General features: G+C 40.5%; 1 protein-coding gene and 1 long non-coding RNA gene across 11 annotated transcripts in view; one reads left to right on the forward strand and one right to left on the reverse strand.

The window, feature by feature from the left end:
* On the reverse strand, positions 1 to 27,823 carry LOC139045734 (uncharacterized). The gene is made up of 3 exons (XR_011504785.1): positions 27,553 to 27,823; positions 25,276 to 25,358; positions 1 to 580 (listed from the first exon to the last, which is right to left on the reverse strand). It is a non-coding gene; the product is annotated as an uncharacterized lncRNA (long non-coding RNA).
* The window catches only part of EVL (Enah/Vasp-like), a 160,334-nt gene that overhangs the window by 50,906 nt on the left and 81,431 nt on the right, over positions 1 to 27,997 (forward strand). Inside the window, exon 1 of one of the 10 annotated variants that reach the window (XM_044774312.2) lies at positions 27,126 to 27,404. The exons of 6 other annotated variants lie outside the window; for them this stretch is intronic. In XM_044774312.2, the coding sequence (XP_044630247.1) occupies positions 27,394 to 27,404 (11 nt within the window). In that variant the 5' untranslated portion in view covers positions 27,126 to 27,393. Of the gene's footprint in view, positions 1 to 27,125; positions 27,405 to 27,808; positions 27,996 to 27,997 lie in introns of those variants that run through there. 3 more of the 10 variants (XM_070514313.1, XM_070514311.1, XM_070514316.1) reach the window with 3 other exon arrangements.

Genomic DNA, 27,997 nt, shown 5'->3' on the forward strand with positions numbered 1-27,997 from the left:
AATTTAAATGATGTATTTATTTAAACGATTGTATCCAAAATATAGCTTCAACATGTAATCAGTATAAAAATGGTTAATTAGCTCTATTAGCTGACTTTTTTACTGAGTCTTTGAAGTCTGGTATGTCTTTTACATTAACATCACTTCTCCGTTCAGCCTGGCCACATTTCAAGTGCTCCTAGTCACATGTGGCTTGAGGCTGTCGCATAGGACAGTGCAGCTCCGATAAACTGAGAGACAGAAAGTAGCTCAGAGATCTCTATTACATTGTTGCATTTAGCAAATGGACTTCAAGGCGCTGGCCAAATAGAATTTCCAGATTTATGCAGTAGTCCTTGCTCTGTATTAGATTTGCATCGATGCTGAAAGTTTCCGAATACTCTGAATTGCTCTTGCTTTCTCTGTTACTGACGAGAGCCCAGTGGAGATGCTGCCTTCTTTAACCCCTTCATCTGTGGCCTCAGAGAGCTCTGAGCGGAGTGATCATACTGGGGCAGTGGCTTCAGTAGCAATCACTGGGCTCCGGGCAATTCACGTGCTTTTTATGATGAGAAGGTCTCTTTTAGGAGATCAGGAATACCTTTGAGAAATTATCGGAAGTTATTAACACAATCCCCTGAAAAAGTACAGCATGCTTATTAAACTACAACACTGCATCCAATTTCAGGGGGTGTATGGATCCCTGAAGGCAATCTGTACCCCTCAGGTTCAGAACAGGATGTGTGGTGTGCGCCCATTTGTGAGGGAAGAAAGGAGTTAGGGATTCACCACATGCGTGAATGAGTGTACGGTAGTTGGGAAAGAATATGCACAAAACTAGGACCAGTAGTTGCCTCTGGCGGGAGCTAGGATAAGAGGGAGATATTTTACACTCTTGTTAAATATTTTAATTTTTCATCACATGCAACATTCCTAAACATAGAGATTTTGCTTAAACACACACAACAATGACAACAACCTGTTCCTCTAGAATCACACATTAAAACTATCCAGAAAGCTTCACCCAAAGGCTGGAGGAAAATAAACATGGGTTGAACACTTTCCGTCAGCCAGGTGCTGGGAAGATAGAAGAATAAAACATGGTGCCTGCCCTCCGAGAGCCCATGGTGTAAAGACAGACCCAGAAGCAGGGCATTGTAGTTACAGTGCGATCCGAGCAGTGCCACAGACACTGGGTGGGGGTGGGGATCTGATGGATAGGCCCCAGCTTCATGAGTCATGAAAAGCTGCTGGCAGAGACAGCCTAAACTGAGTCTTCTCACATCAGCGGGAGGTCACCAAAGCAGACGGCCTTCCCTCCAGCCTGAGTGGAAAGTGAGAGACAGCGTGGAGTGTGCTGCTGATAAGCTCACCAGCATGGTGGCTTTCCCACAGGAGTGGGTATCTTCACAGAGTTTTATGTGGGTGCATGACGTTGTCAGATTTGCATTTTATCTTGATTACTCTTGGAACTAACTCTGTGGAAGATGGGTTTGAAGGAGCTACAACTAGAGGCAGCGAAGCCAGGTAGGAAGCTGTTGAATTAGCCCAGCTGGGAACTGCTAAGGTTTGATCTGGGTTATCAGTTCTTGGCAAATAGATGTAGACAGGGAGGAATAGGAAAGAAATTTCCAGATTGCCTGCCAAAGAAATTGTGGTAGCATTAATTAAAATAGAAACTACTGGAGGAAGAGCTAGGAATAGAGACGATGAAAGAGTGAGTAATGCCAGCCAGCGTGTTAAATGCTGTGACGGGGTGGTGAGCCTCCTACATAAGAGGATGGGAATTAAAGCAGCCTGTGAACTCTTCAGTGGGGAAGGGCAGGGAAGCGAGCGAAAAGAGGGAGACCACCGAGGAGCCATCTCAGCTTGCTCAACCTGAAGGCAGGAGCCAGCAGGAGAGGGCTTTGAGACCCTCTGAGTGTATCCCTTCGCTGTTTATAGGGACACTGAGGCCCAGAGAGGGGACTCACTTGTCCAAGGCTCCTAGAGGACTGACAGGAGAGCCAGAGTCTCATGCCTCCTGGGCCAGGGCTCTTTCCTCCATGACTTAAAACGAGTGTCTCCTAAGCTTAGCTTTATGCAAAATGTTACCACATGGGATTAGCCTGGCACTGTTCATGTTTGCAGGGTAAGAAGCACCCAGCAGAAGTTTTAATTGACAGTTGCTATCCCAAATGCCAGGCTGTACGAGGTGTTTTAAAATAAAAGCAACTCCTCACGTTTGCACTTGCTTTATAGTATACCCATGGCTACCAGGTCCACTATCTCCACATCACTCCTATGGCAAAATAAGGACCCATCACCTCATCTTATAGGAGATGAAATAGGCCAGGTTAGAGAGGGGATGAGATTGGCCTGGAGTCCCACTGCTACTAAGGACAGAGCTAGGACTTTCTAGGCCTTCTGGGTCCAGGGTCAGGCCATTTCACTATAACGGATTGTGCTTCCCCTGAGTCAACCTTCCTCCATCCAGTAATCCTCCATTTATACAATAAAAGCCGTGTCCAGTCTGTGTTGGGGCCAGGGGCTGCAGAGATAATAAAACAGAGTCCCTACCCAGCTTGCTCAGTGGGTGGTGGAGCAGCCAGTCAGACAGATCATTGAAAAACATCACCTCGGCCGTGTCCTATAGAAACATTGTCCATGGGCTGGCAGGGCAGCGAGAAGAGGGAAGAAGGTAACCTCTGGCATAGCCGGGCAGGGTTTCTCACAGGACATCAGTGCTGCGATCGACAGTGATGGATGTTGCAGGGTGGTCTGCCCCTCCATATTCCCCTCGCAGGGCTCACAGGTATGTCTCTTCTGAATCAGTTTGGGCAGGACCTTGATTAAGGACACGTTTCCTGGCAGCGAACTCAAGGTTGAGAAAGAGACTGAGGTTGAGTGGGCAATAGTGGTTATGTGTTATTAGCAGGAGCTAAATGTTTTGTGAAGAGCTGGAGTTTGTAAACTCCTTGAGAGTCTGGCAAATGGATCTAGTCACTGTCTAATTGGTGACTTCAAGGCCAGTGACTTTGAGGCATTTCTACTGGAGTGTTGGATGAGTGAACATCCAGAGAAAGCAAAGCCCAGCGAATTTACATGCCTGTTGTTAGTATGGAAAGATTTTAGTGGCATGTGTCAAAAACATACATTTGTTCATAGAGTCCAGGCCAGGATGATAAGATTAAAAAAAAATTTTTTTTTAACCTTGAACTCTGTTATTAGCTAGATCCAGATTGATGAAATTAAAGTAGAATACAGTGGAAGTTGAAGGGAGTCCCCCAGACTGGGAAATGACTGTCAGAAGGGTGGCAGTCGCTTAGAGGGTGCACATTCAGGGTGGTGTGGAGTGTAATTCCACCCCTCTACTAAAAAGATCGTATTGCAATGTAAGTTAGAGAGAATGATGTCATAGGGAAAACTTTGATTTGGCTTCATAATGGGGAAAAATGTAACTTTTGCAAATGTTGATACTTCACAGTAATTCCTTTCAGTGCAATTTTCTGTAGAACTTCTCCTGACATACCGAGTTGCAGTTCCTTAGACGCAAACTACGGCTAAAATTCCCTGTGCATGAGTGTGTTGGTGTCAGTATAAATGTCTCTTAGTGTTATTAATAAAGCAAGCTCCAGATCTCTCTGACAGCCTTCTCTAACAAATGAAATGTTCTTCTTTTAAATAATCTCTCCCATTCATTTGTTTGATTTAACCTTCATAAGAAGAGCAAAAATGAAGAAACTGAGATTCAGACCAGTTGAGACTTAAAATACAGTCATGAGTTGCTTAAATATGGGGACACGTTCTGAGAAGTGTGTTAGGCAATTTCGTCGTCGTGTGAACATCATAGAGTGCACTTACACAAACCCGCACAGTGCAGCCTGCTACACACCTAGGCTATATGGTGCTAGCCTTATGGGACCACCATCGTGTATGCGGTCCATTGTTGACAGAAATATCCTTATGCGGTTCATGACTGTGGTCTGAGAGAGTCAGTGCTGGGACTGCACAGGTGGCCTGCTAATCCAATTCCTACTGTTAAAGCTCTGGGACGGCGAGTAGTTTTCCTGAGATGCTAGAGCTGATGTGGTTTGTCTCCTAACTCCTGGCTCAGTGCTCATTCCACAATGCCCTGCCACATCTGCAAGGGCTGCCAGCTGCCCCTGGCCACTTGGCACACGTCAGTGCATAATTCATAGGACAGATGTTAGCATGAGAGGGAATTAAAGCAGTCATCAGCAAAATTGCTGGAAACAGCAGTCAGGAAATTTGGACAAGATATTTTTAAGGATTCAGTTTTTTTGGAAATTAATTCATTAACAAAGTATTTATATTTCCTGTCATCCTAGACTAAGGAACTGAGCTACACCAGCTGCCTTCCTAGTAACAGTTTTTGTTGGCCACACTTGAAAGCAGTTTCCTGGCTTCAGGAAAAGAGAATTTTATAAGAGAATGGACTCTGTTTTTAGAGCAGGGAGTGCTCTCAAAAGTGATCTTGTGGATCTGTCACTGTCAGGACAGACAGTATGCCCAGAGAAGCCAGGTGACTCGCCTGAAGTTAGACACCTGGTCTGGAGAGCGGCCTAGGTCTGCAGCCTCTGCCTCGACGCTTCCGTGCATCAGGAGGGTTTGAGTGCCTGCCCTTCTGCAGGCGCTGTGCCGGCCGTCTCCTGGCTCACATGTTGTCTCCTTTGGCTCACAGAAAAGCCCTTTCAGAGAGACCATTGGCCCCCTCCCTGGCCTGCAAGGGAGCCAAGGAACAGGAGGCTACTGTCGGGCTGGTGTGAGGCTCCTCCTGCCCGGAAGGGCATTTCCCATTGAGTCCTGCCTCTCCACAAAGCTCTGGGACCTGGGTGAAGCGTTTCACTCTTCTAGGCTTCAGAAAATAAGAATGTTTGTCTTTGCCTCCCCCACCTCACTGGTGTGGCTGTTGTGATGATTGAGAGTGTGAAAGGAGCTTTTTTAGATGCAGATCCCTACAGAAGTGTTAACGGGTCAAGAGTCGGAAGTGTCCTGATGGCCGCCCACTTCTTCCTCTGCTTGTTCTTCCCCCTTTCTCCTTCCGTGCTCTCACTGCTCGAGGTCTGTTGGTGGTGCTCATACACTAGGACTCGGGTATTTCCTCTCGCATCAGTCAAGCTCCTGCCGCAGCCCATCATCCTCCACGCTCCTTCCTTATGCTCCCTGAGGACCCGTGTAGGGGATCACCTGGGAAACTCGTGTGCGGTACCAGGTCACCGGAGGCCTGCTGCTGACTTGCTGTGGCCTTTTGGACTTGTTGCTTCTCCGCTGCAGGCCTCAGTCTCCTTTACAGCAGGCTTCTCCCCTCGGCACAACTAACCTTTGGGGCGGGGTAACCCTTTGTTGGGGTGCTCTTCTGTGCACTGTAGAATGTTGAGCAGCATCCCTGGTCTTACCACTAGGTGCCAGTAGACCCTCTCCCCCTCCCTGGTTGGGAGCCACCACTTGATAATAAAATTCATGCCCACTTTACAGATTGTTTCGAGTATTAAATAAAATAAGGAGAGTGAGATATTTTCTAGAATCTTGTACACTCCTTTTCCTGCCGTAAGTCTCTATTCGTGCCACCTCTTCATAGTCGTCTCTTCCAGCTTGTGTTCTCACATCACCCTGCACTCTTCATGGTCTTTTGCTGCACTGTGTTCTGTCTGGTTGTCTCTTGAGTGCCAGGACTATATTTTATTTAACCTTATATCCATGGTGTTTAGCATGGTGCCCAACACGTTTGTTAAGTGACTAAACCTATCACCTGGGTACAGTGCTTTTCAGTGTAAAGCACTGTCCCATCCATCGTCTCCTCTGATCCTCACCAGCACTCTGTCAGCTAGAAAGGACTGGGCTTATTTCTTCTCTTGCATACACCTGAGAAAGGAAGGTGGGGACTGTAACCCTTGGGTCCTGGCTCTCCTGCACCACACGCCTGCTGGAGGCGCCTGGGGAGGGGACCAGCAATAAACTGAAGTGTTGTCATTTTTCTGCGTGGTGCTGCCCTGAGTCTTTTAGTAAGACTAAATCACTCAGTGATGTTTGTTCTCCCTGTGCGTCTGTGTTTGTGGTTAATCAGGGGGATGAATTATGGAATGAATCAATGAATTCCTGAAATGCTCTGAGGCCACTGTGGACACTGATGATCTTAAGTAGTCTTGACAAATGTTTCCTCCAGCCATATCCTGAATCTCGTGAAAGCCAGGTTTATTTCCAGCCTAATTAGAGTAGTAGGTCACCCAAAAGCCGCTCAGAGCAGAAATAAAATCTTCAGAAGAGACCTGTCTGATTTGATATGATTTTTTCCCCACCTTGTCATTGAAAAAAAGTGTTGAAATTTCAAATTGTATGGTTCTTTTCTCTTTAAAGGCCTCTGAGACAGTATGCCTGCAAGACTGAAAGCTCAAAGTCAGAAAAACCCAGGAGACAGTATGTATAAGGAGGCACTGAGTTATTTATTTTTCAGCAAACAGGGTGTTGATTAAGAATTTTGACAAACAGTAAAAAGGAGTCCTGGACTAGGCATCAGGAGGCTTGATTTCCATGTTCAGTTTTGCAACCACTATTTTGAGACCTTGGTTAGATCTCTTTCTTTCGCATGATCTCACTCTCTTCATGAGGCCATTAAACCCAAAGACAGAAACAAGTCATTTGTTCAGAATTGTCAGAGTTCTTGGGCCATCTTTGGCAACCATGCAAAGTCACCGTCAAAGCAAGTCTTTTGATCCAATCTCCTACCTAAAGCAGATGTACATTATGCTTACAAGTGGCTGGATGGCCAAGGTCAGACCAAAATAGTTTTCCCTGTGGCTTCCCTTGCTGAAAGCAAGAAGCATATCTTGTCCATCTCTGGACTCCCAGCACCTAGCACAAGGCCTGGCTGTAGCCACCAGTCCTAATCATCTCCCTTGGGATCACATCCAAGGATTCTTTCTTTCCAGTGAACTCCCTTTCATAGATCCAGAGCTAGTGTTCATTCTCCTTTCATCTCTCCTGGCCAGAAAGCTCCATTTTTCTCAGCCAGTCCTCATATGTTATGGTTTCTATTTGCTTCATCATCTGTCACTGTCTCAGAATGCTTCCAGTACCTCTCATATTGTGATATCAAAAACTGATCTGAATATTCCTTGTGTAGTCTAGCCTGAAGAGAGAATGGGTTACGTACTGCACAGCCTGTATCACAAAATAAATGAATCAAGTACCCAGTCACTGTTCCTGATTCAGGTTCTGAGTTCTGGTGATGAGACATGTGTGATACCAACAAGCCTGCCTTGTGATTTTTCAGGATGACTTATGGAGATGTTGGACACTTGGGTGGAAAGCCCAGAAATAGGTCCAGACAAATATGTCAGTTGATGTTTGACAAAGGTGCAAAAGCAATTCAATGGAGAAAGTATTGTCTTTTCAAACAAATGGAGTTGGAACAATTAGTCATCAATATGCAAAAAATGAACTTTGACCTAATCCTCACACATTGTACAAAAGTTACCTCAAAGTGGATTATTCTAAATCTAAATGTAAACTATAAAACTTCTGGAAGAAAACTTGAGATAATCTTCATGACCTGGGGTTAGGCAAAGGATTCACAGATACGACAGCAAAAGCACCATCCATAAAAGAAAAGGTAAATTGGAGTTCATCAAATTAAAATAATTTTGAATTAATCAAAACTGAAAACTGTTACTCTGTGAAAGACTCTTAGGAGAATGAAAAGACAAGAGATAGACTTGGAGAAAATATTTGCAAATCACATAGGACTTGTCTTCAAAATGTATAAAGAACTCTCAAAACTTAACAGTAAGGTAGCGCAGTTTTTTTAAATGAGCAAAAGAATAGATATGTCATCAAAGAGGATATACTGATGGCAAACAAGTGCATGAAAAGATATACAGCATCATTAGTCATTAGAGAAATGCAAATTAAAATTACGAGATACTACCAAGTACTTACTAAAAAGGCTGAAATAAAATATTGACAATGCCAGTGCTGGTGGGATGCAGAGCAACAGCAACGCTCCTACATTGCTAGGAGGAACAAAAATGGTACAGCCACTCCGAAAAACAGTTTGGCAGTTTCTAATAAAATTAAACCTATAACCCAGCGATCTCAATGCTAGATATTTACCCTATAGAAATGGAAACTTAAATTCACATAAAAACCTGTGCATGTGTGCATGACTGCTTATAGCAGCTCTATTTATAATGGCCCAAAACTAAACAACGCAGATATTCTTCAACTTAATGCATAAACAGTTGGTGGTACATCCATACAATGGAATACTACTCTGCAAAAAAAGAAAAAAAGAGCAAATTATTTGATAAAGACAGCAAGTTGGGTGAATCTCAAAGGCATTATTATGCTGAGTGCAGGAAGCGTCTTAAAATCCATACATACGGTATGGTTCTGTTAGCATGACATTCTACAAAGGAAAACTGTTAAGATGAGAAGAGATCAATGGTTGCTGGGAGTAAGTGGTGGGGGGAGGCTGTGACCACTAGGGGATAGCTAGTGGGAGTTTGGGGGGTGATGGAACTATATCTTCTGATTGTGGCAGTGCTTACGCAGATCAATACAGGTGTTAAAGTCACAGAAATGAAATAAAATCCAAACCAAAAATTCTGAGAAAAAAACAAATAAAAAGCTCCAGTAGTTTTAATAATGAAAAATCGATTCTCATTATTACCTTCGTTTGGATTTATTTGATTTGTAGTTAACCAGATCTAGCTAATGTGTTCCATTTTCTTTAAATGCTCATTAAAACCATTGGAAATCATTGAAAGGAGGCAGTGTAGAAACATCAGAATTCTCAGCATATAGCTTGAGAAGTGAATAGTTCTCACGTTAAGTTCACAGGCTTGCCTTGAAGCCTGAGCATAGTGGAAGTTTATAGGAATTGCCGTGAAACCGGAGAACACATACACTGCACCTGCTGTGTTCTGGGGGAGCCCTTTTAGTCAGACGTGCCCCCGCTTCATTCTATTTCTTCTCCACTTTCGTTTTTTTTAAAGATTGGCACCTGAGCTAACAACTGTTGCCAATCTTCTTTTTTTTTTTCCTGCTTTGTATCTCCCCAAATTCCCCCTCGTACATAGTTGTATATCTTAGTTGCAGGTCCTAGTTATGGCATGTGGGACGCCACGTCAACGCAGCCTGACGAGCAGTGCCGTGTCCATACCCAAGATCCGAACTGGCAAAACCCCAGGCCGCCACAGTGGAGTGCGCGAACTTAACCACTTGGCCATGGGGTCGGCCACTTTTCTCCACTTTCTAGAAAGCTAAAATAACTTGAGAGTTGTTGCCCTGGAGAAGGTCCTTTCTACTGAGTGTTGTTTCTGGTGTGAGCCAGATTGGTGGGATGATTTTCTTCAACAGTCTCAAAGTCCCCCTGTTAATTCGTAACCCATTTGAAAGCATTATATTTTCGGTCTGCATTTGGGGCGTTTTTTAATGATAGCTTTATTGAGGTATACTTTACATGCCATAAAATTTAACCACTTAAAGTGTGCACTTCAGTGGTTTTTAGTATATTCAGTTTTGCCACCATCACCACAATGAATTTTAGAACATTTTTGTCACCCCAAAAAGAAACTCTGTACCCATTAGTAGTCACTCCCTGGTTTCTCCCAAAACATTCTCCCTGGGCAACCACCAATGTACTTCTGTCTCAGTGTATTTGCCTATTCTGGGCATGTCATATAAATGGAGTCGTATAGTATGTGGTTCTTTGTATCTGGCTTCTTTCACTTGGTCTAATGTTTTTAGGGTTTCTCCATGTTATAGCATGCATGCACCACTTTTTGAGATATTACGTTGCACAAGTCCCTGTCTACAAAGTAGGACTTACTTTAGTCCATACCCCTCAAGGGGACACAGATGTAATGGAAGCAACACTGGAATGTGATCAATGAGTATTATAACCCCCTCCCCAAAGAAATGTTTTCCCCAGTGTTAACAATGGTCATCTTTGGGGAGAGAGGCCCAGGGGAGACGGGAGGGGCCTTAATTTACCTTCTGTATCTCTCTGTAGTTTGAGTTTTCTGCCTTTAAACAAATATAACTTTAAAGCAAGGGATATCTGAATGGGGAGCTAATGCCACCCCACTTTTTTTACTTTGTATTTCTCTGTTTTACAAAATAAGAAGTCGTATATTTTAAATTTTTCACTAGGATTGTTTATTTAACTATCCCCAAAGTTTTTCAGTTTACTTTACATAATTGAGGCTATATTACATGCGTACATGCTCATGATTATTTTTCTAGTATTTAATATTCCTTTAGATCCTTAATCATGTTTTTTTTCCTTAAATTCTATTTATCTGATATTAAGATTCCTAACTTGGTGTTCTTTTTATTTATAATTGCCTTATAGCTTCAAATTTTTAATTTTCAATATGGAAATATCCTTTTGTTTTAACTGTTTTTTGTAGACTGCATAACTCTGCTTCTTGTTTTTTGTCAAATCCAATAATCCATGTCTCTTGACCATTGATTTTAACCCGTTTATAAGAGGTCATTACTATTACATTAGCACAGCTGTCTTCAAATGGGGCCACGTTTATTCCTGGGGGTACATCAAGACTTCTGCGATGACATTGGCAAGGATAGTTTTAAAGGAATTAGTTTCCTGAGTTCCCGCTTCCATATATATTCCATCCTAATATTGATCTGTCTGAAAGTGTGCCTGTGGTGTGCTGCTTCCCCTTCCTCACATCGCCTTTCACAATTCCTCCTTTCTCGCTGAGTAGATGAAAGGCATGTTGCCTGCCCTTTCCAAATCTTACGAAGATTCATTGCCTCAGGCTATAATAACCTTCAGCACAGCAAACCAAACCGGAATAAATTGAGAATGCATCAGTCCTGAAGGAGAGTCTCCTGAGAGCAAAGAAAGCATCTATAGAGGATATCGAAGAGGGCAGCTCCTGCCAAAGTGTCATGTCTTATCTGTCTAGTTGTCTGGTTAAAAATAAGAATTCAGAAGTGATCTGCTCTCAGTGTGATGTGTATAAGCATGTTTGAGTTGGAAAATTAGTCAAGCTTCTTCTGATGGAAAATAAATCTGATTTGGCGGAATGGTTTGATAGAGCAAACAGGCTCTGCCAGTTAAGTTTTATGGCAGATCTTTTTCATAAATTGAAAGAGTTTAAGCTCACATATTAAATTACATTTATAAATTTAACATATTTAAGCTTACATATTAAATTGAATTTATAAATTTAACATTTATTGCACATATGCCATATATAATATTTCTAAATATTAAATCCTTTGCAACTATCTGAATTCATGAGGCAAAATTATAGATATCACCTTAAAAATATGCTACAGGAGTGATGTCAGCATCATGGCAGAGTGAGCTCTCCCCATAAACTCTGCCCTCTAAGATACAACAAAAAGGACGTTCATATTCCAAGAGGACATCCACACAACACAGAACACGTCTGAGAGACCCACACAGCAGTACGTTGGAAGATGGACGTGCTGGAGCTTGTTTTTTCTAACCACAGCCCCCACCACCACCGAGGAAGTAGAACAAGGTAAGAGAAAGCTTCTCTTCTTCCCAAAGGACAGCAATCCAGGGATTGTGCACAGCTTCCAAGAGGAAAGGGGGGAGGGAGTGGCAGCCCTCCACCAGAACACCATAGATCTCTGAGGCCCCTCACAGCCCAGGGGAAAGCCCCACACAGAGTTGACTAGCTGTCACGGGGGTGTCTTCATCAAGCCAACACCCCAGGAGACCAGATAGTGAAGGCAGAGTGAGAATCCCCCGATTGTGCAGGAGAAATAAAGCACACTTCCTCCCTGCCTGCCACCCCAGCTCAGCACCAGGGAGCTGTGCTGCAGATCACAGCAGGCTGAGAATAAGCAGCTCTTGACCCCCACCCAGTGGTGGCAGGTGGAAGCAGCAATCAAATACTACCACAATGCAGAAGCAGAAATTCACGCCATACACCAGCATGAAAAAGTATATTAAATCTCCAGAACAGAAGGAAAATGACAAGTACCCAGAAATCAATCCTGAAGACACAGAAATCTGTAACCTAAATGACAGAGAATTCAAAATAGCTATCATTAAAAAACTCGACAAGTTAAAAGAAAATACAGATAGTTCAATGAATTCAAGAGCTACTTCACAAAAGAGATTGACCCTGTCAAGAAGAACCAATCAGAAATATTGGAGATGAAAAACACAATGGATGAGAAAAATAAGAATATGGATTTCCTGGGCAATAGAGCTGATATTATGGAGGAAAGAATCAGCAATGTTAAGGATAGAAATATAGAAATGCTTCAGATGGAGGAGAGAGAACTAAGACTAAAAAGAAATGAAGAAAGTCTCCAAGAAATATCTGACTCAATTAGGAAATGCAACATAAGGATTATGGGTATTCCAGAGGGAGAAGAGAAGAAGAATGGAGCAGAAAGCTTGTTCAAAGAAATAATAGCAGAGAACTTCCCAAATCTGGAGAAAGAGATGGAAATCCACATGAAAGAAGCCAACAGCTCTCCCAATTATATCAATGTAAAAAGACCTACTGCAAGGCACATAGTGAAGCTGGCAAAAGTCAATGACAAAGAAAAAATACTAAGGGCAGCAAGGCAGAAGAAAATAACTTACAAAGGAACCCCTGTCAGGCTTTCAGAAAATTTCTCAGCAGAAACCTTACAGGCTAGGAGAGAGTGGAATGATATATTCAAATCTCGAAAGACAGAAACTTTCAACCAAGAATACCCTATCCAGCAAAAATAAACTTCAGATATGATGGAGAAATAAACACTTTCTGAGATAAACAAAAACTAAGGGAATTTATTACCACAAGAACCCCCCCCCCACACACACACACACACACAAGGAATCCTCAAAAAGGCCCTCATACCTGAAAAACAAAAAAAGAAGAAGAAAGGAGTTATAAAGTCCTGAGTGAGGAGATAAATAGGTAGACAAAATCAGAAAGTTGTAGCTATCCATTAGTACAGGGTAGTAAATACTCAAGTATAACATTAAAGATAAAGGGAAGGAAAACACCAAAAACAAAGATAATCTTGTCATTTTAACCACAAACTCACAACACAAGATGGAATAAGATGTCACTGAAACTACTTAGGAGGGGAAAAGGAAAGGGACTGAATTGACTTGGTGTAAGGAAATAAGAGGTCATCAGAAAATAGACTGTCTCATCTACAAGATTTTGCATACAAACCTCATGGTAACCACTAAACAAAATGTAGAACAGAGATACAGATAGTAAATAAGGAGAAAACTAAGAAAACAAGCATAAAAAACTACCTAACTGAATTGGTCATACAAAATACACAGGACAAGAAACAGAGGAAATGCAGGAAAACCAGAAAACAAGCAATAAAATGGCAACATTAGGCCCTCATATATCAATAATCACTCTACATGTAAATGGATTGAATTCTCCAATAAAAAGACACAGAGTGGTGAGATTAATTAAAGAACAAGACCCAATAATATGCTGCCTCCAGGAAACACAGCTCCAATGACAAGCACAGGCTCAGAGTGAAGGGATGGAAGACGATACTCTAAGCTAATGGCAAATAAAAGAAAGCTGGTGTTGCAATACTTATATCAGACAAAGTAGACTTCAAAATAAGACAGATAAAGAGAGACAAAGAGGAGCAGTATATAATGATCAAAGGGACACGCCACCAAGAAGACATAACACTTATAAATATCTATGTACCCAACACAGAAGCACCAAAGTACGTAGAGCAACCATTAACAAACCTAAAATGAGACATTAACAACAACACAAATATAGTAGGGGCCTCAATACTCCACTCACATCAATGGATAGATCCTCCAGACAGAAAGTCAACAAGGAAGCAGTGGAATTAAATGAAAAACTAGACTAGATGGATTTGATAGATATATATAGAACACTCCATCCAAAAACAGCAGAATACACATACTTCTCAAGTGTGCACGGAACATTCTCAACATGTTGGGAAACAAGGCAAGCCTCAGTAAATTTAATAAGATTGAAATAACAAGAAGCACTTTTTCTGACCATAATGCTCTGAAACCAGAAATTAACTACAAGGAAAAAGCTGAGACAGGGACAAAGATGTGGAGACTAAACAACATGCTACTGAACAACCAATGGATCATTGAAGAAATTAAAAGAGAAAATATCTGGAGACAAAATGAAAACATACCATGTCAATTCATATAGGATGCAGCAAAAGCAATACTAAGAGGAAAATTCATTGCAATAGCTTAACAAACAAGGGAAAAAAGCAATCTCAAACTACCCCTAGCAGAATTAGAAAAAGAACAAACAAAGCCCAAAGTCAGCAGAAGGAGGGAAATAATAAAACTCAGAGCAAAAATAAATGTAATTGAAACAAAAAAAGTAGAAAGGGTCAATGAAACAAACAGCTGGTTCTTTAAGAAGGTAAACAAAATTGACAAACCCTTAGCCAGACTTACAAAGAAAAAAAGAGAGAAAGGTCACATAAATAAAATTAGAAATGAAAAGGGAGAAGTTACAATGGATACCACAGAAATACAGGAGATTATAAGAGAATCCTATGAAAAGCTATATGCCAACAAATTGGACACTCTATAAGAAATGGATAAATTCTTAGACTCTTACACCTCCCAAAGCTGAATCAAGAAGAAGTAGATGATCTGAATAGACTAATCATAAGTAAAGAGATTGAAAGAGTAATCAAAAAAATACAAGCCCAGGACCAGATGGCTTCCATGGAGAATTCTACCAAACATTCAAACAGGATTTAATATCCATCCTTATCAAACTATTCCAAAAAATTAGGGAAGACAGAACACTTCCTAACACATTCTACGAGGCCATCATCACCCTGATACCAAAGTCTGACAAGGACAACACAAGAAAAGGAAAACTACAGGCCAATATCGCTGATGAACATAGATGCAAAAATCCTCAACAAAATACTGGCAACCCAAATACACAATACATCAAGAAGATCATATACCATGATCAAGTGAGATTTATATCAGGGTCACAGCGATGGTTCAGCATCTGCAAATCAATAGTATGATGCACCACATTAACAAAATGAGGAATAAAAATCACATGATCATCTCAGTAGACACACGGAAAGCATTTGACAAGATCCAACATCCATTTATGATTAAAAAAAATTCTTAGCAGAATGGGGGATAGAAGGAAAGTACCTCAATATAATAAAGGCCATATATGACAAACCCACAGCCAACATCATACTCAATGGGGAAAAACTGAACGCCATCCCTCTGAGAACAGGAACAAGACAAGGATGCCCACTCTCACCACTCTTACTCAACATAGTACTGGAGGTTTTGGCCAGAGCAATTAGGCAAGAGAAAGGAATAAAAGCAATCCAAATAGGGAGTGAAGAAGTGAAACTCTCGCAGTTTGCAGACGACATGATCTTATTTATAGAAAACTCTAAAGGATCCATTGGAAAACTATTAAACATAATCAACAACTACAGTAAAGTTGCAGGGTACAAAACTAACTTACAAAAATCAGTTGCATTTCTATACTCTAATAACGAACTTACAGAAAGAGAACTCAAGAATACAATTCCATTTACAATCACAACAAAAAGAATAAAGTACCTAGGAATAAATTTAACCCAGGAGGTGACGGATTTATACAATGAAAACTGTAAGACGTTATTGAAAGAAATAGATGATGATATAAAGAGACGGAAAGAGATTCCATGCACATGGATTAGAAGAATAAACATGTTAAAATGTCCATACTACCCAAAGCAATCTACAGATTCAGGGCAATCCCAATCAGAATCCCAGTGACATTCTTCATGGAAATAGAACAAAGAATCCTAAAATTCATATGGGGCAACAAAAAACCGTGAATAGCGAAAGCAATCTGGAGGAAAAAAACAAAAGTGGAGGCAGCACAATCTCTGACTTCAAAATGTACTACAAAGCTGTAGTTATCAAAACAGCATGGTACTGGTAGGAAAGCAGGCACACAGATCAATGGAACAGAATTGAAAGCCCAGAAATAAAACCACACAACTATGGACAGCTAATCTTCGACAAAGGTGCCAAGAACATACAATGGAGAAAAGATAATCTCTTCAATAAATGGTGTTGGGAAAACTGGACAGCTACATGCAAAAGAATGAAAGTAGACCATTATCTTATGCCATACACAAAAATAAACTCAAAGTGGATCAAAGACTTGAAGGTAAGACCTGAAACCGTAAAACTTCTGAAAGAAAATATAGGTAGTCCACTCTTTGACATCAGTCTTAAAAGGATCTTTTTGAATACCATGTCTACTCGGACAAGGGAAACAAAAGAAAACATAAGTAAGTGGGGCTTCATCAGGCTAAAGAACTTCTGCAAGGCAAAGGAAACCAGGATCAAAACAAAAAGACAACCCACCAGCTGGGAGAAAACATTTGCAAATCATATATCCGACAAAGGGTTAATCTCCATAATATATAAAGAACTCACACAACTGAACAACAAAAAAACAAACAACCTGATCAAAACATGGGCAGACGATGTAAACAGACATTCTCCAAAGAAGATATACAGATAGCCAGTAAACACATGAAAAGATGTTCAGCATCGCTAATCATCAGGTAAATGCAAATCAAAACTACACTAAGATATCACCTTAAACCCATTAAAATGGCTATACTCACCAAGACAAAAAGTAACAAATGTTGGAGAGGTTGTAGAGAAAAGGAAACACTCATACACTGCTGGTGGGAATGCAAACTGGTGCAGCCACTATGGAAAACAGTATGGAAATTTCTCAAAAAACTAAAAATAAAAACACCATATGACCCAGCTATCCCACTACTGGGTATCTACCCAAACAACTTGAAATCAACCATCCAAAGTGACATATGTACCCTTGTGTTCATTGCAGCACTACTCACAATAGCCAAGACATGGAAGCAACCCAAGTACCCATCAACTGATGATTGGATAAAGAAGATGCGGTATATGTACAATGGAATACTACTCAGCCAGAAAAAAGACAAACTCATCCCATTCGGAACAACACGAATGGACCTGGAAGGTATTACGTTAAGCAAAATAAGCCAAACAGAGAAAGACAAACACCATATGATTTCACTCATGTGTGGAAGATAAACAACCACACGGACAAAGAGAACAGTTCAGTGGTTTCCAGGGGGAATGGGGCTGGGGGGTGGGTACAAAGGGTGAAAGGGAGCATTTATATGGTGACAGACAAATAATATTGTACAACTGAAATTTCACAATGATGCAAACTATTATTAACTCAATAAAAAAATAGCGACAGGATACATAACTTTTCTAAATATTTCTAGAGTGTACACAAGCAGAAAAATTTGGAAACCAGAGTAATAGCACTTATTTCTGCTATTTTCTATTTTTAATGCTTTTTCTCCTTATTTTTTCCCTCCTGCCCTGCCTTCTGGGCTATATATTAAATTTTCTTCAATTGACTTGAAAACTGTAGGTTCTGTTTTCATTCTCCTGATTGCCACTCCTAACTTATCGTGGCCCATACTTATGCTTATCTTTCATTACCATTTTGTTTTAAGGCTTGTCGGTGTCTATGGCTTCTCTGAGTCCTAAGCTTCTCTTACTTCCTTCTGTTCCTCATAGAGTGATACTCACACACACAAAAGCTAGTGTATCTGTTATTTTTATTCAAAGTTATAGATATACTTTCCTTAAAGATGGTCATCGGGGTCCAGCCCCGTGGCATAGTGGTTGAGTTCATGTGCTCCACCTCCATGGTACAGGCTTCACAAGTTTGAATCCCAGGCAGAGACCTAGCACTGCTTGTCACACCACGCTGTGGTGGCATCCCACATAAAGCAGAGGATGATTGGCACAGATGTTAGCTCAGCAACAGTCTTCGTCAAGCAAAAAGAGGAAGATTGACAACAGATGTTAGCTCAGGGCCAGTCTTCCTCACACACACACACACACAAAAGTCATTGATTATCATTGCTTATTCATGCATAATTAAACCTCAGGCAATAAGAAACTTTGTTAGATTTTTGCTCCCCCCAAATTTTCTAAACTATTGTTAAAACCATTTTAATCATTTTGCAGTGTACACTTCAGTGGTATTCAGTGCATTCACAATGTTGTGCAGCCATCACCACTATCTAGTTTCAAAACATTTTCATCAGCCCGAAAGGAAACTCCATTCTCATTAAGCAGTCTCTTCCTGTACCTCCCCCCCCCATTAATTATATTTTTTATGTTTGATGTTTCAACATCTTTGAGGGGCTTTGCTGGCTGGAGAAAGACTGCCCCTCCCAAGGCTAGCTAATTCCTATCTACAGTAAACTTGTTGGTGAGCCCACCTTTCATATACAAAGCAACCAGTCCCAAGTCCATACCCCTAACCACCTCCTTTATCTAAGTCTCACAGACCAAGCCGCTGTTTCCCCTGCCCTAAATCAACCCAGGACCAGGAACCACACAACTAGGAACAGCACTGTGCTCCAAAGCCCGCTGGAATTGTTCAGACTAGCCAGTTCTAATCTGTTTACGCTGCCCTGCCTTTCCCACGGAAATCTCAATGAAGGCTGTGGCCTCTGCCTTCCCCTTACTCCTTCCTGCCTCCTGACCAACACTGGTGCTTCCCCAATACCATGCCCCTCATTTCACGGGGAACTGTGAGTAACATTAAACTTTTCTTTTAATGGCGTTGTGGTCACTCAGTCGCCTTTATAGATTAAGACACAGGCACAAATTACCACCACCCCCCTGTCACAGCACTCGCCTGTGTTCTGTCCTATGAATTTGCCTATTCTGGATATTTCATATAAATGAATCATACAATATGTAACCTTTCATGTCTGGTTTTTTTCACTTAGTGTAAAGTTTTCAAGATCCATCCATGTTGTAGCATGTATCAGTACATCCTTTTTACGTTGGAATGGTATTCAATTGTATACTCCCACTTTTCATATCTTGTTACAGTAGTCCCCCCTTATCCACGGGGAATACGTTCCAAGACCCCCCATGGATGCTTGAAACCACAGATAGTCCTAAACTCTATATATACGATATTTTCCTCTGTACATACATGTCTATGATAAGCTTTCATTTATAAATTAGGCACCATAAGGGATTAAAAACAGTAACTAATAATAAAATAGACCAGTTATAACAATGTACTGTAATAAAAGTGATGTGAATGTCGTCTCTCTCAAAGTATCTTTTTGTGCTGTACTCACCTTTCTTCTTGTGATGATGTGAGATGATAAAATGCCTATGTGATGAGATGAAAGGAGGGGAATGGTGTAGGCATTGTGACGTAGCATTGGGCTACTGTTGACCTTCTGAGATAGGTCAGAAGGAGGATTATCTGCTTTCAGACCACAGTTGAACTCAGGTAACTGAAACTGGAAAGTGAAACCTCAGATAAGGGAGACTACTGTATTTCTTCCTACCTACATTTTCTTTTGTGCCAGAATATATCCAGTAAAAGTTCTTCTAAAGAAGGTCTGTACCTGGAAAACTTTCTGAGATCTTGTGTACCTTCTGAAAATATATTTATTTACCACCATATTGAAATAGTTTGGCTAGGTATGAAATGTAAGGTTCAAAGTTTTTCCTCCAGCATTCTGAAGATAACATCCTATTGTCTTATTGCAGCTAGGATGTACAAGTCTGGTCTGGTTTTTCTTCTTTTATAGATGAGCTGGTTTTACTTGGAAAGCTTTTTAGAATTCTCTCTTTGATGTTCTTAAATATTATAATCCTTATGTGTACACGCATGCACACTTACGTTTTTTACTTATCAATTCTATTTGTCACTCTGTTAGCCTTTTCAGTCTGAGCTTTTACATCTTTCTTGAATTCTGCAGAATTCTCTGTCATTATTTCTCCAAATATTCCAACTCTTTGTCTGTCTTTGTTTCTGAGATGCCTTTTTCACAGAAATTGATACTTCTGCTTCTGTCCTCCCTGTCTCTTTTTCCCTTCCTAATGTGTCTAGGTCAGTTTTTGGCCTGATTTTATGTTTTTCATCTCTCTGTTCTTCTGCTTAGCCTATTTATTGAGTTCTTTATTTCAACAATTATATTTTTATGTAAAAAAATTGCTTGGTTCTTCTCCCTCATTGCTTATTCCCACCTCATATTTTAAGTATCTTCTCTCTCTCCAATGGCACTTATTATGCTTATTGAGTTTTCAAATTCTGTTTCCCATGGCATAGGCTGTCTAAAGGAAGAACTTACTTCTGCCTGCTTCCTTTACTCTCATGCTACTCTACTACACTACTTCACTTTTGACGCCAAGTATGTAGGTTTTCCACACATCAAGCAGTTCTGTGACTCCAGCTGTGTATATTACAGTTTAACTCAATTCTGATACTATCTAGCTGGAGATAGCCTCAGATCCCGCAGGTGAAAGGCTCAGTCCCACGTGACTGATCCCCACCTCCCACTTCAGATACCAATCGCAAGTCCAGGTTGTACCTGTACTTCTGACCAACTGGCTGTAAATTGGAAGCTCCCATGACCCCTTTCTTGGGTTTGATTAATTTGCTAGAGCAACTTGCAGAATTCAGGAAATCGGTGTACTTGCTAGATTACTGGTTTATTACAAAGGATATTAAAGGATACAACGAACAGCCAGATGAAAAGATAGAAAAAGTGAGGTTTAGAAGGGTCCCAAGCACAGGAGCTTCTATCTTTGTGTTTAGGGTGCACCACCCTCCCAGCACATGGATGCATTCTGGTTCACCTGTCTGGAAGTTCTCCAAACCCTGTTCTTTTGGGATTTTATGAAATCTTCTTTACATGGGCATGATTCTGCTCTCCCTGGAAGTCAGAGGTCAAGACTGGGGCCGAAAGTTCCAACCCTCTAATGGTATGATTCGTTCCCCTGGCAACCAGCCCCCATTCTTAAGGACTTTCCCCGAAGTCACCTCATTAAACTCAGGGGTGGTTGAAAGGGGCTTGTTTTGAAAAACAAAAGACACCCATTTCACTTTTATTACTCTGAAGTTATTTCAGGAAATAAAAACAAAAGACCAAATATTATGACAAAGGATACTTCCATTGCTCTTATGCTTTGGAAATCTAAGGGTTTTGGGAGCTGTGGCCCAGAAACAGGGATAAAGACCAAATATATATTTCTTATCTATCACAGCTTGCTTCGTTTGTTGTCGTTCTTTTATAGTGCTTGCAGTTCTCAGAGGTGCTATAATTTTCCCCTGTAAGTTCATCGTTATTTCCTTGGAACATTCAAGTGCTTTGGCTAGTAATGTCTACTTCTGCTGCAGATGAGTTTGGCAAGGAGCTTGGTTGGGATGGAAGTTCCTCGGGACAGAGCACCGTAGTATTTCAGACTAGGCTCAACCAGTCCCTTTCCAAATGCTGAGATTTGAAAAACAAGGTCATATCTGTACCCTCTCTGTACCTTTAGTAGTTCATACACTTCTTAAGTCCCAGTCTTTTCAGCAGAATAGCTTAACAAATATTCTGAACGCCCACTATATACCAAGAATTGTGCTGGGCACAATTGGTTAAAAAGATGAATAAAATATAATAGCCCCTATCTAAAGGACAATGATCTGTGACAACTAAACTGATAATATTGAGAAATACAGAAGTAACAGCAGCAGGAATAATTTTCTCTATCTTAGGGGTTCAGTAAGCAGTTCATTGAAGAGGTAATACGTAAATTGGATCTTGAAGAGCAAACCTGCGTTCAACTACAGCTGGTCATGCAGTATTCCTAACAGGTTTTCATGAGTCAGTGATGGTAACTAATTCTGTGTGGCCATTTCTCCATCCCCATTTTCTCCACTCCTAGGATACAGGATCTACTCAGAACACCCTGCCTTCTTTTTAATACAAATTCTTATGAAAAGCCAGTATTATACAAGCATAATTTTTTCCTATATTTCTTACTCAAAGACCTTTTTATGCTTAAACGTTCCAGGAGAGGGTAGAAGAGAGGTTAGTCTGTTTACAGGAAAGGTAGCTAAGATCCACAGAAGTAGGATGACTCTCCCAAGCCACACAGCAAGTCTTTTGACTAGATCTCCTAAGTAGAGTGTCTTTTAGTATAGCTACCTGATTTGTTGTCAACCATTCTGCTTTCCATTGAGATCTAGACACATGGAAAACACCTCTTTCAATCCAAGTCATTATAGTTTTCATTTGTTGAGCATTTGCTATGTTCAAGATCCAGAGCCAGATGCCTTAGCATTTAATATCCTGTGTGAGATTTGGTGCCCTTGTCTTATTCGTTCATTCATGTATTCATTCATGCAGTCAACATTTACCATGTACGTACTGCATCCTAAACAGTACTAGGTGCTGAGCTCTGTTCATAGTAACACATTATAAGGCTCTGCCTTAAACAGGACGTTTCTTAACTCTCTTACTAAATTACTCTTCAAGTGTCAAAGCTCCTATCCTATTTTTCTTACATTTTCTGTTGCCCTGACATGATTGATTTAGGAATTGATGCTATACCTGCAGTCCATAGTTATTAATACAGCCAGTCACTTCATTGAACAGATGAGGAGGCCAGGGTCGTGAGTGGGGAAATGAATGCCCAAGGACATAGACCATGTCAATCATAAAGCTTGGGCTAGAACCCATATCTTGTAACACCCTGGCCGGAAATCTCCATGTTTCTTACTCCTCATAATTCTACTCAAGTGCCTTATTAAATCTAGATGGTAGAATTAAAAGAATGTCCCCAAAAGGTTCACTCTTACCTGTTACCTACTTATTGAAACCAGCAGAAGATGGTAGTAATGTCTGTGAAGGACAAGAGGAAATGAGAGATGGAAGTGAAAGGCCCATTCTCACAGTGAATTCTCACACTCAGGCTAACATCTTCAGGAAATGCTGAGAAAATGAAAAAGAATACCCTTTGGCCCTTTAATAATCATGGTTCACTTCTGCTTCTGGCCATGACAGAGTAATGGTAATGGACTTGCTCTCTTGACAAAAACAACTATGACACTGAACAAAATATATGAAGCACCTGAATATACAAGGGATACTGAAACTCACACAAAATATTAAATTCTTGCTGTTCTCAGGCATTGACAGGCAGGACAGGACTCTGATCTTTGAGTGAAGAAACACACATAAGCTCCACAATGGCTGTGACCTTCTGCCTGGAGTCTCTTTCTGATCTTGGCACAGAATGATAGAGCTCAAGCTAAAAGCTGATTTTAAGGAGCTCAAGAGGCAAATATTGGAATTCCAGGCTACTGAAATAGCTAGATGGTTGCAAGACAAGGAAATAGAGAAGTGGAAGCCTCATGGTAGGAGCAAGGATAGCAGAGTTTTGTGTAGGGATTCACTTTGGGTTGTTGGCTGAGGGCTGGCTGTGTGTGTGTGGATTGAAACTCTCCATGAGGCCTAGCACAGATTGCCTGCTGTAGTGTAAGAACTGAGTGATGATGCCAAAGGCCGTGCAGTGCTGGGAGATGTTGGAGATTCCAGTCAACCTGAATGAAGAGACCTCACTGAGTACCTTAGGCATTCAGTTGAGACCCAGAACAGCCACACCTTATGAGTAAGGACTGCACCCTTGAATAAGGGCCAGTCCCTAGGGCTAAGTTCAAAATGGAAATAGAACTTAAGAAAGAATTAATGCAAGCTCGACAGCACCAAAAGGATCTGCCAATAATTTACCCACCTGCCAGGACAAACTCAATACCTTTAAAGGAAGACAGCATAATCCATATTCTCTACAATGTATCATAACAATGTCTAACATACAATCATCAATTAGTGGACATGTACAAAGTCAGAAGATGTGACCTACACTTAAGGAAAAAAAAGCAATTGATAGACCCTGAGATGACTCTGAAGTTGGAATTAGCAGGCAAGTACTTCAAAGTTGCTATTATAAATATATTCAAAGACTTAAAGGAAAAGATGGATAAAATGAGCAAATAGATGGAGAATCTTGACAGAGAGATGGAAATTATAAAAAATTTACCAAATGGAAATTCTAGTACCACAAATGAAATTTAAGAATTCACTGGATGAGACTAAAAGTGGATCAGAGACTGTGTTAGAAAGGGTTGGTGGACCTGGAGACTGATCAATAGAAATCATCAAATCTGAAAAACAGAGAAAGAATATTGAAAAAAATTAATAGTGACTTGTGGGATAATACCAGGAGGTCTACATATGTGTAATTGGAGTCCCAGAGGGAGAAGAGAAAGAGAATGGAGCAGAAGAATAATGTTTGAAGAAATAATTACCAAAAACGTCCCAAATTTGGTGAAAAACCTTATATCTCTAAGAATCTCAGCAATCCCCTAGCAGGGTAAATACAAAAAAGCCACACCTAAGCCCATCATAGTCACACCGCTGGAAACCAAAGAAAAAGAGAAAATATTAAAAGTGACCAGAGGAAAAATGATATATACAGAGGACAATAGTATGAATGATGGCTCGTTTCTCATCAGAAACCATGGATGCCAAAAGAAAGTAGAACAACATTTGTTTAAGTACTGAAAGAAAGAAAATCTCACAATTCTCTATTCAGAAAAAAGTACCTCCAAGTGTGTAGGCAAAATAAAGATATTTTTCAGATGAAAAAAAAACTGAGAGAATTTATTGCCAGCATATCTGATATACAAGAAATGCTAATGGAAGTTCCTCAGGCTGAAGAAAAATGATACCAGGAAACTCAGATGTTGAAGAAGGGATGAAGAATACTGGAAAAGATAAATATATGGGTACATATGAAAGACTTTTTTTCATAATTAAGATATAGATGAGTGTATGTGTATGTATGACCATTTAAAACAAAAATATATAACATTGTATTGTGAGTATGTAATATATATGACCACTATACCATAAAGGATGGGAATGAATTTATGCAGTTGCAAAGTTCTTAGATTTTACGTGAAGTAGTAGAATGTTAATTCTAAGTACACTGTAATCCCTAGAAAGAACTCTAAAAAATAGTATAAAGAGATATAGCTAAAAAGACAATAGAGAAATTAAAAAAAGAATTCTAAAAAATATTTAGTTAACCCAAAAGAACAGAAGAAAGGAACAGGGAAACCAAAAACAGATGAGACAAACAGAAAACAAATAGCAACATGGTAGAACCATATCAATAAATTACCTGTAAATGGACTAATACTCCAGTTAAAAGATTGGGATTGTCAGACAGGGTGGAAATGCAAGACTCATCGTATACTGTCTACAGGAGACACTCTTTGAATACAAAGGCACAGACAGATTGAAAGTAAAAGGATGTGTAGTAGGCAGAGTAATATTACCCCCCACCCTAATCCCCAGAACCTATGAATATGTTACCTTACGTGGCAAAGTGGACTTGGCAGATGTGAGTAAAGTCATGGACTTGAGATGGGCAGTTATCCTGGATTATCCAGTGGGCCCTTTAAGTGGAGAATTTACAAAAGAAAAGAAAAGAAAATGGTAATTATGTGAGGTAATGGATATGTTAATTAGCTCTGTTGTGGTGATTTTTTTCACCATGTGTATGTATATCAAAACATCAAATCATACACCTTGAATATACGCAATTTTTGTGAATTATACCTCAATAAATTTGTTTCATAAACTATAAGTTATAGCACCAATAGAAAACCAGTACAAGATGGAAAAAGATATAGCAGGCAAATAGCCTAAGAAAGCTTGAGTGACTACGTTAACATCAAATAAAGTAAACTTAAAGAGTGTTAATAGAGATAAAGAGGGAGATGTCATACTGATCAAAGAGTCGATTCATCAGGAAGATATAATAGTCATAAAAGTAGATGTACCTAACAAGAGCTTCAAAATACGTGAAATAAAAATTGACAGAATTAAGAAGAGAAATAGACAAATACACAATCACAGTGGGAGATTTTAAACCTTTCTCTGAAAAGTTGATAAGCAATTAGACAAAAACAAATCAACAGCAACAAACCAGTAAAAACAGAGAAGATCTGAACAACACTTGAGCTAACTGATATTTTTAGAACATTGCACCCAATTTCAGAATATACACACTTTCCTTTCTTGTGCGCATAGTCATTCACCACGATAAACTGCATGCTAGGCCATAAAACAAGTTTCCATAAATTTTAAAGGATTAAAATCATACCAGGAAAAACAAAAGAAGAAATTATACTAAGTGTGTTCTTTGACCACAGTAGAATTAAATTAGAAGTAAATAACAATAACAGATGTAGGAAAACACCAAATATTTAGAAAGTAAACAAAATACTTCTAAATAATCCATGGAAATCACAAGGAAAAATAGAAAATATTTTGAACTAAAAGAAAATGAAAACCACAATGTGTAAAAATTTGTGGTTTCCACCTAGAGTGGGGCTTAAAGGGAAATGTACATCTTTGAAAGCCATTTAAAATACGTTTTCAACATTCAAAGTGCTTTCAGCTCTCCAGTTGCAACTTATCTTTTTTTTGTACTGTACTCTGTACAGCTATTTTTCACTATATTAATAATAGCATTTTAACACATCTGTTTGCTAACATATCAGTCTCTTCTTTCCTAAACTGTAAAAGGCCTTTAAGGATAAGAACTGCTGCTCTTTTCGATGTTTTCTTTCTAGTTTCTGGCAGAATACATGACATTTTGTGGGTTCTCAGTAAATTTTGAATGAAAGATTGGGAGTGGTTCTTATCTTCATGAGAACTCTGTGGAAACAGGCAAAATAAGGATTATTAGCCCCATCTTACAGTTGAGGAAACTGCAGCCCAGGCTCACCTCATGAACTGTGACAAGCCCAGGTTTCCAGTGTTCCTCAAACATTTTCCTTTCAGGCCCTAAATTGCTGACTGAAATAGCACCATTAGAGAGAAGTGTCTCCCCAGCAGAAGTGCGAAAGTTGATCAGAGTAAACTGTTAAGCCTTTTTCAGCTATTAAAACATCATCATGTAGTCTTTTATTCTCTGGAGGATGAACAAGGATGCTTTTGAGTTCTTGGAGCCTTTTCATAAAGGCCTTTAGGAAACCATCTGAGCTGACCCTCCACTTTCTATAACGGATGAGAAAGCCGAGGCCTAGACCTTTCGAAAGACTTGTAGAGCAACTTGGTGGAGCCGGCCCCACAGCCTGGTCCCCACCCCCAGCCCAGGCTGCCTCTGGCCTTGCAGGAAGCGCTTCAAGGTTTGAGGTTGCCAGCCTTGGGGGTTTCAGGCCGCGCAGTGGCTCTCAGCCACCCACGCTGGTGGGGCTCTGCTCTGTGAGCCTCTTGTTTCTCTATTCTCTACCTAGCTTTCAGTTTTTAAATGGGGTTTGTTTCCCCTTTGTCTCTGGTTTAGCTTCCTTTTCCTGTTTGGTTTTAAGTAGTCTAAAGATCAAGTTGCTGCCATCTCAGGGTCTGTGGTCCTCTGAGCAGCGTAGCCTGGTGGGAGGACAGCACTCACCTCCTCAGGGTTCCGTGTGCTAAAGCCTTTCAGCCATGGCCACGGGGTGAGTATGGGGACCAAAATGGGGACAGAGGGATATCAAGAGGAAACCTAGAATCATAACGGTGTAGAGCTGAAGGGGCCACAGAAATCATCCCAGATACTCTTATTATACTAGTGAGAGATCAAGGACCCGAGGGCAAAGGACTTACCCAAGGTTGCACAGCAAGTTAGCGGCAGAGCCCACTCACTCTCCATCTGCTGGTCTGTCCATTACACGGGCCTGTGCCTCTCAATGCCTGTGAGATTTAATGGCTTCTGTGTCAAAGCACTGACTCAGAAGTCAAACACCTGTCTCGGATGTGGAGGGGTCTGAACTATGTAAAGGGTTGTGGTTTGGCTTAGAGGTGCTGTGGATGGGTTCTGGCTCTCCTCTCTAGAATGGTCCAAAAACATTCATGTTGTTTTCTCTGAATACTGGGCAAAGAGGAAGAACGGAGGTTCCTTTTATAGTAGAAACTTCACGGACTGTAATAGCAGTGTCTTGCTCTTCTGCTTGGAAGACTTGTGACTGGTGTAGGCCATAGGTCACGTAGACTGTTGCTGTTTAGCCCTTGTGTCAGCTGTAGCCGGCCTCCCTCCTGCACCTCTAATTGT

The sequence above is a fragment of the Equus asinus genome, chromosome 7 (genome assembly GCF_041296235.1).
Source record: "Equus asinus isolate D_3611 breed Donkey chromosome 7, EquAss-T2T_v2, whole genome shotgun sequence".
Taxonomy (NCBI): domain Eukaryota; kingdom Metazoa; phylum Chordata; class Mammalia; order Perissodactyla; family Equidae; genus Equus; species Equus asinus.